The sequence below is a fragment of the Lontra canadensis genome, unplaced genomic scaffold, assembly GCF_010015895.1.
Source record: "Lontra canadensis isolate GAN:19392208 unplaced genomic scaffold, GSC_riverotter_1.0 scaffold91, whole genome shotgun sequence".
Taxonomy (NCBI): domain Eukaryota; kingdom Metazoa; phylum Chordata; class Mammalia; order Carnivora; family Mustelidae; genus Lontra; species Lontra canadensis.
In genome coordinates this window covers 1,522,824-1,535,696 of record NW_022631085.1, presented here as the reverse complement: position 1 = coordinate 1,535,696, position 12,873 = coordinate 1,522,824, and the positions used below count along the sequence as shown (strand labels likewise).

The following is a 12,873-nucleotide window of genomic DNA, read 5'->3' as shown; positions in this document are numbered from 1 at the left end:
TACAACCAAATTCCTCATTAGCCAATTTGAAGCAGACTTACATAATGGAAGCACACTAAAAAATGTAGAAAGAGAACCACTATTATACTGGAGAGCAATTAATTACATAGCCACACTTTTTTTAAATAAAATAGTATTATTTATCACAATATTTCATATAAACAATATAAAAAAATGACATATGCCACACCTAATAGAAATTTAACAATTATATGTGCTCCCATTCGTGTATCCTGAGACATACTCTATGAAGTTTTTACACACGTGCGGACACACAAGTACTAGAAGAAAAAAATGAACCAATGAATCACTGAACTCTACCTTTTCAACTAATAATACACTATATATTAATTGAATGTAAATAAAGTTAAAAAAATTTTTTTTTCTTTGAAGATTTTATTTATTTACCTGTCAGAGAGAGAGTACAAGCAGAGAGAACAATAAGCAGAGGGAAAAGCAGACTCCCAGACCAGCAAAGAGCCCAATACAGGACTCAATCTCAGAACCCTGGGATCATGACCTGAGCCAAAGGCAGACACTTACCTGAGCCCCCTAGGCACCCCAATAAAATAAAATCTTAATCAAAAAAAAAAAAAAAAGTGATCAGAGTGTATGTGCATGTGTGTAATAAATTCTAAAAGAAGAGATAAAAGAGGGAGAATCTTTAAAAGTCCGAATTTGATTCAGATACGGCAACATAAAAAGCATCTGTGTAGCATTTAAATAATTTTGAAAGTAATTTTCCAAACTTGAACCGTCATAACACTACATCTTAGGGAAGTCAAGAATTACCTCCTCAGAGGAACAGCTGGGTAGTGCCAATACAAAGGACTTTTGTCTTCCCACTTTTAGTCCACTGTTATTTTTCATGACACCAGCCTCTCCTAAGATAAATATTTGTTAAGGATCAATACAAAAAATGCACATATTCTTAAAAATAAATACACCTAAGAGAGGAACATAAAACACACCAGCGTTCCATTTTTAACTTCTCCAATGCAATTATACTAAGGCAGCAAGTAGATTTTTAAATGAACTAAGTGTGGGGAGAACAGCACTACTGGTGTTAATTTTTATATCCTAATAACAGTAAAAACAGAGGGAATATTAGCCTTCCAGTAACTACACAAGATAGGCCACTTACATAAAAAGTCTTCTTTTACAAAATTTTTATAGTCAGTCATTTGGTTATTCCCCACACATACAACCTTTATTAACTTCAATTTTAATTTCAGTGGTTTTTTTTTTAAGATTTTGAGAGAGACACACAGAAAAAAACGTGTGCAGGGAGAGGGGCAGAGGGAGACAGAACCACAAGCCGACTCTGTGCTAAGCACAGAGCATGGCTGGGGGCTTGATATCACAACCCTGAGATCATGACCTGAGCCGAATAAGAGATGGACGCTTAACCGACTGAGCCACCCGGGCACTCCTTCATTTCAGTATTTTCAAAAAAAGGAGGAAGATACCACAAATTGAAATGCTATCAGGGGCACCTGGGTGGCTCAATCATTAGGCATCTACTTTCTGCTCAGGTCACAATCTCAGGGTCCTGAGGCTGAGCCCCACATCGGGGTCCCTGCTCGGTAGGGAGTCTACTTCTCCCTCTCACTCTGCTTGTGTTCCATCTCTTGCTGTCTGTCAAATAAATAAACAAACCTTAATAAATAAATAAATAAGCAAATAAACAAGTAAAATGGTATATTTCAAATTATGACAGAATTAATCACTTATAATGGTCAGAATTCTAACTCAGGTCCTTCAGAAACAATACAGTGTCTTAAGGTGGATTCCTTTCTTTCTTTTTTTTTTTTTTTTTACATTTTTAAACTCTATTCTCCATTTTTAAATTTTTTTAAAGGTTTATTTATTTGACAGACAGAGATCACAAGTAGGCAGAGCAGCAGGCAGAGAGAGAGAGAGGAGGAAGCAGGTTTCCCAATGAGCAGAGAGCCTGATGCGGGCTCGATCCAGGACCCGGAGACCATGACCTGAGCTGAAGGCAGAGGCTTGACCCACTGAGCCACCCAGGCAGTCCCCACCTTTTTTAAGGTAAACTCTATTCTCAACATGTGGCTTAAACTCAACGCTGAGATGAAGAGTCACATGCTCGACAACTGAGCTAGCCAGGTGACCCAAGGTAGACTCCTTTAAACCCGACTGAAGAATAAGCACTGACTCTCAAGTTTCAGTCCTGCTGTTGGGAAACCTGCTACACTTCCATTTTTCTTCACATTTACCCAAGGAATATAAGGACAGGAAAGAAAAACAGTCTCTTTTGGAAAGAAAATCCATGATGTGTTTTCTTTCCAATTAACTATATATTAAGTTAACTGCACCACACGATGTGATACTGGTGACCATCTTTGGGACTTTTTTAATCAGAATCTAACATAATCAGAGTCCCATTCTATAGAGCACAAAAATTTGACCCTTTCCTTCAATTAACAGTCTTTGTCTGAATTCTGGCAGATCTCAGGAGGCCAAGATAGAATCTGGAATTAGGGCAATGAATCTGAATGTCCAGAGTTAGAATCAAAACAAAGAGCGTGGAAATAAAGTGTTGCAGTTCAGACAAAGAATTCCAGGATTCATATTAACAAGAATATAAAACAGGGAGACCCTCAAGAAGCTGAACACCAAGAACTGCTGATGGGTTTCTTCAAAGTACTAAATATTCCAAGATGAAAGTTAAAATTTTAAACACACACACACAAACACATCTGTCTTTTAAAATCAGACTTGGGGGGGCACCTGGATTGGTCAGTGGATTAAGCCTCTGCCTTCAGCTCAAGTCGTGATCTCAGGGTCCTGGGATCGAGCCCTACATCAGGCTCTCTGCTCAGCGCAGACCCTGCTTCCCCCTCTCTCTCTGCCTGCCTCTCTGCCTACTGTGATGTCTCCCTCTCTGTGTCAAATAAATAAATAAACAAATAAATAAATCTTGGGGGGGGAGAAAATAAATAAAATCAGACGGAGGGGGTGGGGAGGAGGAGGCGCGTCATCTGGGTGGCTCATTTGTCTGGGGTATCTGCCTTTGGCTCAGGTTATGATCTCTGGATCCTGGGATCCAGCCCAGCGTTGGGCTCCCTGCTCAGTGGGAAGGCTGCTTCTCCCTCTCTCTCCCCCGTTCATGCTCTCTTCTCAAATAAGTACAAATAATCTTTTATAAATACATACATACATACATACATACATACAGAAATAAAATCAGATTGGGGCACCTGGCTGGCTCAGTCAGTACAGCATGCAACTCTTGATCTCAGGGGCATGAATTCAAGCCCCATGTTGGGCATGGGGCCTACTTAATTTAAAAAAATAGTAACAAAAATAAAATCAGAAGATTAAAATGCTAAAGAGGAAATAGAAAAACAAATTTTCAATGAAAAGTTTAAATAAAAGGGAAAAAATTAAATTCAAAGAGCTTTAGTAAAAAAGACAATGTTGCCAATGCTGTCATATATGGAGGAAAAATGAGTGTTTTGTCAGTATTTAGTCCAAGACATACTTATTAGTGGAGCCTTCTTCCCATTCAACAGAAAAGTTATTAAGTATTTTGGATGACACCAAAAATAAAGATCTAATAAACACTAAGTTAAACAACATTTTCTAAAAACCTGCAAGCACACGAATATACAATTACCTTAGGCCACTGCACAGCAGTTAGTAATTTTTTTGTGAACTATAAGAGTACTGTTGAGGTCCTTTAAGATGCTAAAAACAGGAGCACCTGGGTGGCTCAGTCGTTAAGTGTTTTGGCTCAGGTCATGATCCCAGGGTCCTGGAATCAAGCCCTGAATCCTGCTCCCTGCTCAGCGGGAAGCCTGCTTCTCCCTCTTCCACTCCCCCTGCCTATATTCTGTCTCTTGCTGTCTCTCTCTGTCAAATAAATAAATAAAATCTTTTTTAAAATAAATAAATAAATAAAAACAAAGGACAGATGCTAAAAATGGGGAACCTGGGTGGCTCAGTTGGTTAAGCATCAGACTCTTGATTTCAGCTCAGGTCATAATCTCCGGGTCATGAGATCAAGCCCCACATTGGGCTGTGGGTTCAGTGTTGAGTCCACTTGAGAGTCCCTCTCTCTCTTTGCCCCCCTCCTGCCTGCACGTGCTTTCTAAATGAATAAATAAAATCTTTTTTTAAAAAATGATGCTAAAAAGAAAGGGAAAAATTAGTGCCTCTTCTTATATCTTATAAACAAAAAGTAACATAACTTACAAAGTTACATGCCAAAAAAAAACCCAAAACAAAACAAATTTATTCTGATACCAGAAACCTCTCTAAAAGTAAGAGTTTTCAAATAAATGCAAAAAGACTCTAGAGGATGGGGCGCCTGGGTGGCTCAGTGGGATAAAGCCTCTGCCTTGGCTTGGGTCATTATCCCAGGGTCCTGGGATCAAGCCCTGCTTCCGGCTCTCTGCTCAGCAGGGAACCTGCTTCCTCCTCTCTCTCTGCCTGCCTCTCTGCCTACTTGTGATCTCTGTCAAATGAATAAATAAAATCTTAAAAAAAAAAAAAAAGATTTTAGAGGCATCTGGGTGGCTCAGTCAGTTGAGCTTTTGGGTCAGGTCATGATCTCATGGTCCTAGGATCGGGTCTGCATTGAGCTCCACACTCAGAGGAGAATCTGACATCAGGATTCTCTCTCCCTCTGCTCCTCCCCCTGCTCACTCTCTAATAAATAAATCTTAAAATAGATAAACAAACACAGGAAGCCTTTAAAAGATTTTTAAATAGGAGCACTTGGGTGGCTCAGTTAGGTTAAGCATCTGACTCGATTTCAGCTCAGGTCATGATCTCAGTGTTGTGAGACTGAGCCCCACACTGCACTCTGCACTGGGTGTGGAGCCTACTTAAGATTCTCTCTTTCTCTCTCTCTCCCCCTCTCCCTCTGCCCCTCCCCTCCTCTCTCTCTCTCTCTCTCTCAAAAATAAAGTTTTTAAAATAATAAACACGAGATCCTAGACATACCATGTTAATATGAATACCAACATTAAGCTCCAAAAAAAAAATCTCCACCAAGAATACAATTCCCTTTTTTTTTTTTTTAAAGATTTTATTTACTTATTTGACAGACAGAGATCACAAGTAGGCAGAGAGACAGGCAGAGAGCGGGGGGAAGCAGGTTCCCTGCGGAGCAGAGAACCCGACGCGGGGCTCGATCCCAGGACCCTGGGATCATGACCTGAGCCGAAGGCAGAGGCTTTAACCCAATGAGCCACCCAGGTGCCCCACAATTCCCTTTTTTGAAAGATTGAAGTATGAAGATTAATATGAAAGAATAATTCACCGTGTCGAGAAATCTGTTGATTCTGGATTTTTTTTTTTTAACTTTTTTTTTTTGTTAACTCTGTTCCCAACATGGAAGTTCAACTCAGGATCCCCAGATCAAGAGCCGCATGCTCTCTACTGACTGCGCCAGCCAGGTTTTGATTTCAGTCATTCCCCAATCAGCAGGCGTACAACAAGGACTCAGGCATTCTAGTGGAATGCCAAAAGGCACAATCAGTGCTTAACTTTTCAGTGATTAGACTGTTTAAATAAGGTACAAATGGGTCCAACAGATATGGTAAGGTGTCAATATGTAAAAGAACTTTAAATATGTGAGCAAGGTATTTTTTCCAAGATGGATAAAATCTATGAATCTTAAATGAACATATTTTTTCTTCTGTAAAAGATCTGGCCACACTAGAACAATGTCTTTTTAAATCTGTTCAATCAGCTTATTTAAATTGCCGCCTCAGGCGAACCAGGCTGCTATACAAGGAACAGCTTTCCTCAAAATGCCTCCCACGGTAACAGTGTTATAAACTAGAGTTAACTCTAAAAACAGAAACAAACTTGCAGAATTCCATTTTCATGTATTTACTTCAGGAAGGACACTCAAATATCCAGTGCCTACTATTTTTTAAATAAGCTCTATGCTCAATTTGGGGCTTGAACTCATAACCCACATGCTCTAAAAACTGAGCCAGCCAGGCATCCACAGTAACTGATGCACTAGCAGGTATGAAGGGAAACGGAGGTAAAACCATTAAGATGCACGCACATGTGAAGGTCATGTTTTACTGGGGAAGACACACATGAAAATTTCATAGTGTTAAGTGCAATGAAAAAAACCCAGGGTGAAATGTTAGAGAAGGATGCTTCTTCTCAGGGAGGGGTGACATTTAGGCTAAGATGGCATGAGGGCATCCAGGTCACCGCACTCTGAGAAGCGCAATCCAGACAGTAGCTACACAGGGAGAACAGTGGATGCAAAGGCCTTAAGGCAGAAACGAACTTGCTTTAGGGCAAGTAAGACACAGAGGCAAAGAAAAGGACAGACTCAACCTGCAGGGACTTAAGAGCTCAATCACTAAAGTGATAAGCACAAGTTGGCTTTCACTGTAGAAGTGTTGCAAGAGAAGAGGGATCACAGAAGGCAGAAGCAGCAGGGTAGGGATTTTAAGGGAAGTACAAGGTTTAGACCAGGGAGAGCACGGAAAACAACTAAGCAACAGTAGGTATCCAGAGGGTAAAGAAAGGTCCATGAATTTGTAGTGGCAGGAATAAACTTAGCCAAGAAGAGAAGATCTTGTGTACTCAGTACCAAAATGCCTAAAGAAGTTAACAAGGGAACCTCCATCTGAAATTGTTTTCACAGGATCGTCATATATCCCAAGAAAATATGTTTACAGCAAAAGAAAAATACGTTGAAGATGACAAGATTATCAATCCACAGAAACAGTAAGTTGGTAATAAATCATAAGAAATATTCTAAGATTTCCTTTCTAAAGTAAATTTTAAGGCAAAATCTACCTGTACACAGCTGGGGAGGGCAGGGGTGGAAAGAAGTGTAATCCAACTGCAAATCAATGTGTATCTATCTGTATCTTGAGTGGGGTAATGATTACATAGTTGTATACACTTGTCAAAATTCACTTAAGATCTATACATATGTCATCGTCATCTAAAAAAGAAAAGTAACAGTGGAGTACAAAAAAGAATTCAAGAGAGGAAATATAGACTCAATCAACTAATACAAATGGAGAAAAACTAACACTATATAAACAAATGTCACAATAGGAATTTAATACGTTACACTCCACATTTTAAAAAAAAATAAAAATGAAATAAATAAATAAATATTAAAAATTTAAGAGCTTGTGTATTTTATATAGAAATTAAACCACAAAATGCCTGCAATCTTTACCGCTAGGCCTCATACAAAAGGGGTATGTATTCTGTAGTCCCCAAAATAAAATGGGTTTTAAGAAAACTTTACCATAGCCAAAGAGAGGTAACCAAAATAGTAACAATACGAAGAGACACGAAACAAATGACTGCTTGTGTGAATCCATCCATAAAGGGAGGTCCACCGAAAAGAACTCCAGGGTTTATTTTAGGGGATTAGAATAAGAAAGAAAGGCAAGTATATGCCAGGCAGTGAAGGCAGGAAAACTTAAATTTAGAAGTAGTGAGAATTCAAATAAACCAACAAACAAAAAGCAAAAACAGACCCATAAATACGGAGAACAAACGGATGGTTGCCGGAGGGGAGCAGGGTAGGGGAATGGGAAAAATGGATGAAGTGGAGTGAGAGATACAGGATTCCAGTTCTGGAATATGTCAGAGAAATAAAAGGTACAGCATAAGGAATATAGGGGAGGGGAGAAAAAAAAAGGTTGTGAGAACTCAGTGTCCACAAAAGACCATGGACCACACTATATTTTTTGTGTATGATCATTCCATTGAGAGTTCTAACTTTAACTGTATTGTGAGTAGATAAAAATTATTATGGTAGCAACCATCCTCAATCAACACCAGATAACTCATGAGGGGCTTCTGCTTAGGGAATTCACACATAATAGGCTCAATACTTTTGTCTGAATTTAAATCATGAATTATGAACAAAATATTCAGGTCCTTAACAGTCTCTTTAAGCTATGATTCAAGGCCTACATTACAGCTCCACCATAGCTCTGGACCTCTATGTTTTTCTTATCTGTATCACTCCTCAAAACTACCCCATCCTTCTGACCAAACTGAAAATATTTTGCCAAGGATAACTTGCACGTGCCACCTCCTTACTCACTTTGGGGGCGGTCTGAGATCCCCAAATTTACTGTCAAAATAGTACAGATCAATTTCATGGTCCTGCTCCTCCCTTCTCAACTGTACAGCTTTCCATCCTCTGACTCTCCAGGTTTTAAACTCTATTAATTACATATAAAAATAATAAAATCAAAAATTGTATCACAATTAATATGCATGTAATACTTCACCTTTTCTAAGTTTTTTCTCCCTTATCAGCCTATAACCTCCTTAAAGACAGTGACTCTATTAGTTCTAAAAATCCCTCAAGGATATTTCCTAAAGTCAAATATTTTCATTGCATTAGAACGTTATAAAATCTCCTGTTATTAAAATACCTTCCAATTAGAGTCCCAACTTAAAAGGAACCAAAACAAAAGGGGAAAAAAAGGTTCAATTTAAAGATATAACTGCCAAATGTTTCACGAAGCGTATGTTTTGTTTTATAATGGAAAAAAACAAACTTTCCCCACAAATTAAATACCCATACACAGTTATCTGATAAACCTCCACAATGTACTTGAAAATCTGTGGTATAGAACTGGTCACCTTTCAATTCTACTAAAGCTCTATTCATAGTCATAAAATATGCAACTCCACTTCATTTTTTTCTTTTATGTATTTCACTGTATTATGTACCTACAGACATCAAATAGTAAACAGACTCACAAAAGGGCTAAACAGATGGCTCTGGTTTCAAAAATCCAGCTTCTCACAATGACAGACATACTAGTTTCTGACTTCTATCTTCACAACACTCTTCCTGTTTTTTGGTCTGTGACAAGAGAATAAAGGTACTTGCACTGTTGAGAACTCTAATCTGTCTACACTCTATCAAAAATGGAAGCTATTTTTAATATACAATTTCATCATCTTAAGTTTGGGGCACTGTAAAACACCCAATATAAATAAGTTAAAATACTAAGATTCCAAAGCATAGAGATAAAATCTTGTTTCCTGATGCTTCCAAACTAATCTATATTTCACTCCAATATCAAATTAGTCATATCCTTTTGGAATATTAAAATGTATAATAATTACATATTTCATTTTAAAACAAGTCATTCTGATCTCTATCTTGATTGGTAGAACTAGATTATATTCCAAAACAAAGTCAAGAAAAGGACACACTTTGGCTAGTGGCAATGATAAAACCACTCATTTGCCTAATCATTCTTAAATCTTAATTGAGAGTGTTGTCAATGAAAAGGAAGACTATCAACCAGTACCATATAAATGCTCTCGGCTAAAGGTAGGCTTCTAGCAAGGATGGGCTTGTTCTGATGCCATCTGACACTAGTCTACTGAGCCACCTGGAACACTTCCTGTCAATGTGTGTGAAGTATCACGTGTGCCATGACTGACTCAACAGTCGGTTTCCAAACTAACTGACAAACTAACACTAAAAGAAACCAACAAGAACTGCTTTTTTATACTCCAATTGTTCTAAAGTCTAAACCTAAGAAAATAAAAATAAATAAAATCAAAGAAGTCGTGGTACAGAAAGGCAAGTAATTCTTCTAAAAACCAAATTATTCACATGCACCATAAGTAATCTGCTTTGTTTCGGAAAATAAATCTCCATTTAAACCAAGAGGAAGATGAGGCTTTATTCTGTCAGTCAACTCACATGTTACATGTTTCTGCCACAATTCTGAATGAAGAGCGGACAAAATAACCACCTCGAATTTAACTTATGAAAATTACGACTTGGCAAACAAGGTTCTTCACTGGCTGTTTAACAAAACAACTATGGCAACCCCACAAAAAATCAAGTTCTGCTATGGGATACCGTCCTTCTCCAACGAAACTTCTCCATTCCCTCTTCTACAAAAAAGTCAAGTATTTCCAATATCCTAACCAACTGTTATGTTACTCCATGTAACTAACTACATCTCACAGTATCTGTCTACCTAGGCAGTGAGTTCTGAGACTTTGTTACAAAGAATAGCTTCAAAGAAAGCTTACATCCTCTCCTCAACAAACACAACGCACAAAGCCAAGAAACAGAACACATGAAAGAAAACATGGATAATATTAACAATCCATGTATATATTCCATAAACATATAAGCCCTTCTGCTTCATTATCTGTCAAATGAAGTCAAGTGACCCCAGCAGGTGGCTGCAACTTTGCTACTCCATTTATTTAGAATTACAAGCTACAATTTATTGTTCTCCAAAAGCTCTACAATTACTTGTGAGGAGCACTTTATTTAGTCTTCTAAATGGATACGAAATTATTTCATATTCACTAAGCACAATACTAAGAAATAATGGAAAATCCACCGTCAAAGAGCTGTTAAATTCAAGCTCATTTATCATCTAATTTTTTTAGATGCAAGAAAAAAGAAAAACCTATTTCACACATTTCAATGAAAGTATGAAACAACTAAGAAGATCAATGACTGATAACAATTACTTAAACTAATCAACTGATTGTATTTAAAGTATTCACAAACCCTAAGCAGTAAAGGACAAGTAAAACTATGCTTTTCAAACAATTCTTTTTTTAACTACTTAACATCCCAATTCTAGAGTCAGGCATTAACTTTTAAAGTTTGCTAGTTATATAAAATGTTCTTAACATAGGATTTGGGAAGGCATAAACAGAGTAAGATGTGTTACCACCATCTACCCTAATGCTTTTTCTACCAAGTCTTAAATTGTTACAATCTAACATCTTAACAAATTATTGCCAGCACTGCTGAAGTTACATATAACCATCAGGAAGCCAAAGACATCCCAACAACCTGTCTTAACACTTATGTGACCAGTTACAGGACAATCATAATTCAAGTGTGCTTCAAAGTATGAAAAACTCAACGGATCAACTAACTCTAAAATACTGTAGACATTTAGGAAGTTTTTCTAGGCACTCAGTCCTAAATTAGGCACAAGTGCCCCATGATTAACAAGAAAAAAACAAAAATTGTACATAAAAAAAGTTGATCCTCCAAATACGTTCAATTCCAAAGAGATCTGAGACCAAATCCCCTTCATGCAAGTGTAAATTCTCCACTCCCTTAGTGCCTGCTCAAAAAACCAAGTATGAATTGCTCTCCACCAGGTTAACTGCCCCTGCACTTGGGGAAAACTTCACTTCCCAGGAGGAGAGTGGTTGGCCTCATCAACACAGTCACAATCTCATTTCACGCCCCACAACTGCCCTGCCTAAAGTCAGAGTCAAGCCCTGGAGTGTTGGGGGTTTTGGTTTTTTGAAATATTAACACGTGGGGCGGGGGAGCGCTCATAGAAGGGATCATAGTTAAGGAGCTCTTTTACGTGGGGGCTGAGAGGGTGAGGGACCAAGAAGTGAACGGGTAACAGAGAAGGTCCTGGACTCCCAGGATCCCCCAACTCAAATTCCAACTTGGTGGGTGGTATCCAGAAAATCCCCCCCACCACCACCACCACCAGGCCCTTTTCTTCACCCTCCTTGACCCAACTCCTAGGCCAGTGCCTTCGCCGGGTGCCCCGGGTCTCAGTTCCAGCCCCGGGACTGAAATGCACCGAGGGGAGACATTTAGGCCTCGCCTCCCACGGCCTTCCTCCCCCAGCCGGGGCGGGAGGGAACCCAGGAAGCCGCGCTCGGTTCCCGGGGGGGGGTGGAGGGCCTAGGCCGCGCCTCCCGGCCGGATGGCCCTAGGCCTCGGCCGGCCCGAGGCGGGGCCCGGGGGTCGGGGCGGCGGACTGGGCGCCGGCTCACCCACCTGGGTTGCCAGTCATTCCAGCTCCGCGGGTACTTGGTGCCGCCGCCGCCGCCGCTGCTCAGCCGAGACCCCGGGGCTCTGCGGCTCATTACCTTCCCCGACACGACATGGCCAAGCGCCGCCGCCCAAAGAAGCGCGAGTCGCCGCCCGAACCGACCGCCGCGGACACTCCGCTCCCGCCCGGGGCTGAGGAGGAAGCCGAAGAGAAGGAGGAGGAGGAGGCGGAGGGCGGGGGAGGCGGACGGCCGTTCCGGGTTCCGCCTGAGCCCGCAGCGCAGGACGAGGAGGCGGGAGTGGCGCCGCGAGGGGGAGGCGGAGGAAGGGGAGGCGACGTCTCTTCCAGGGCCGAGGGCGGCCCGCGACGCGGGGACCCAGAAGGAAGAGGACGGCGAGGAGGAGGCGGTGGTGGCGGCTCCTCACGCTTACAGAGCCACGGCTTCCCCGCCTCCCGGCTCCGCCCGCCGCGCCGCCGCTGCCGCACGGCATGCTGGGAGCGAGGGGCGGTGCCGCCGCCCGCCGGGCCAGGAGAGAGGGGCGGGGCCGACTACGGGGGCGGGGCCGGCTACGGGGGGCGGGGCCGGACGAGCGCCGCAAGCCGAACGCCCTACTGAGCCCTGGGCTCGCCTCCACTCCCCGGGGACCGCGCCAAGGTCCCCGCCCCGCCGTGGGGGATCATGGGAGAGGGGATCTCCGCCACCACCCCCACAAGCACACCCTTCCAAACAATCTCCAGAAAGCACCAGACCCTGGAGGGTTGGGCAGTCAGGTGTAAACAGGCATCCAATCAAGGACTTGGGGGTGCCCTTTGCGCGCGCGCACAGACACGCGCGCGTGCACAGACACGCGCGTGCACACTCGGGCGTCCCCTTAGGGCTCACGTGTGCCCATTTTCCCCACCCTATACGGGAAAAAGTAAAAATAAAAGAGAGAGGGTGGATATCCACCTACCCAGGCTCCACCTAAAACGCGCCCATGGAGTCCTTACACCTTGACCATCTCTTCACATTATAAAAAACTAAACTAAATAGAGGGAGGAAAGGCAGTCCCCTGTGCCCCGCAATCCCTGTCCCCAGTAATGTGAA

The 12,873-nt window shown here is 41.6% G+C and overlaps 1 protein-coding gene across 2 annotated transcripts in view; it reads right to left on the bottom strand.

The window, feature by feature from the left end:
* The window catches only part of SMG1 (SMG1 nonsense mediated mRNA decay associated PI3K related kinase), a 107,165-nt gene extending 94,924 nt beyond the window's left edge, over nt 1-12,241 (bottom strand). The window contains exon 1 of one of the 2 annotated variants that reach the window (XM_032836214.1): nt 11,792-12,241. In XM_032836214.1, the coding sequence (XP_032692105.1) occupies nt 11,792-11,880 (89 nt within the window). In that variant the 5' untranslated portion in view covers nt 11,881-12,241. The remainder of the gene's footprint in view (nt 1-11,791) is intronic. The other variant, XM_032836215.1, reaches the window with a different exon arrangement.
* Between the last annotated feature and the right edge of the window lie 632 nt (nt 12,242-12,873).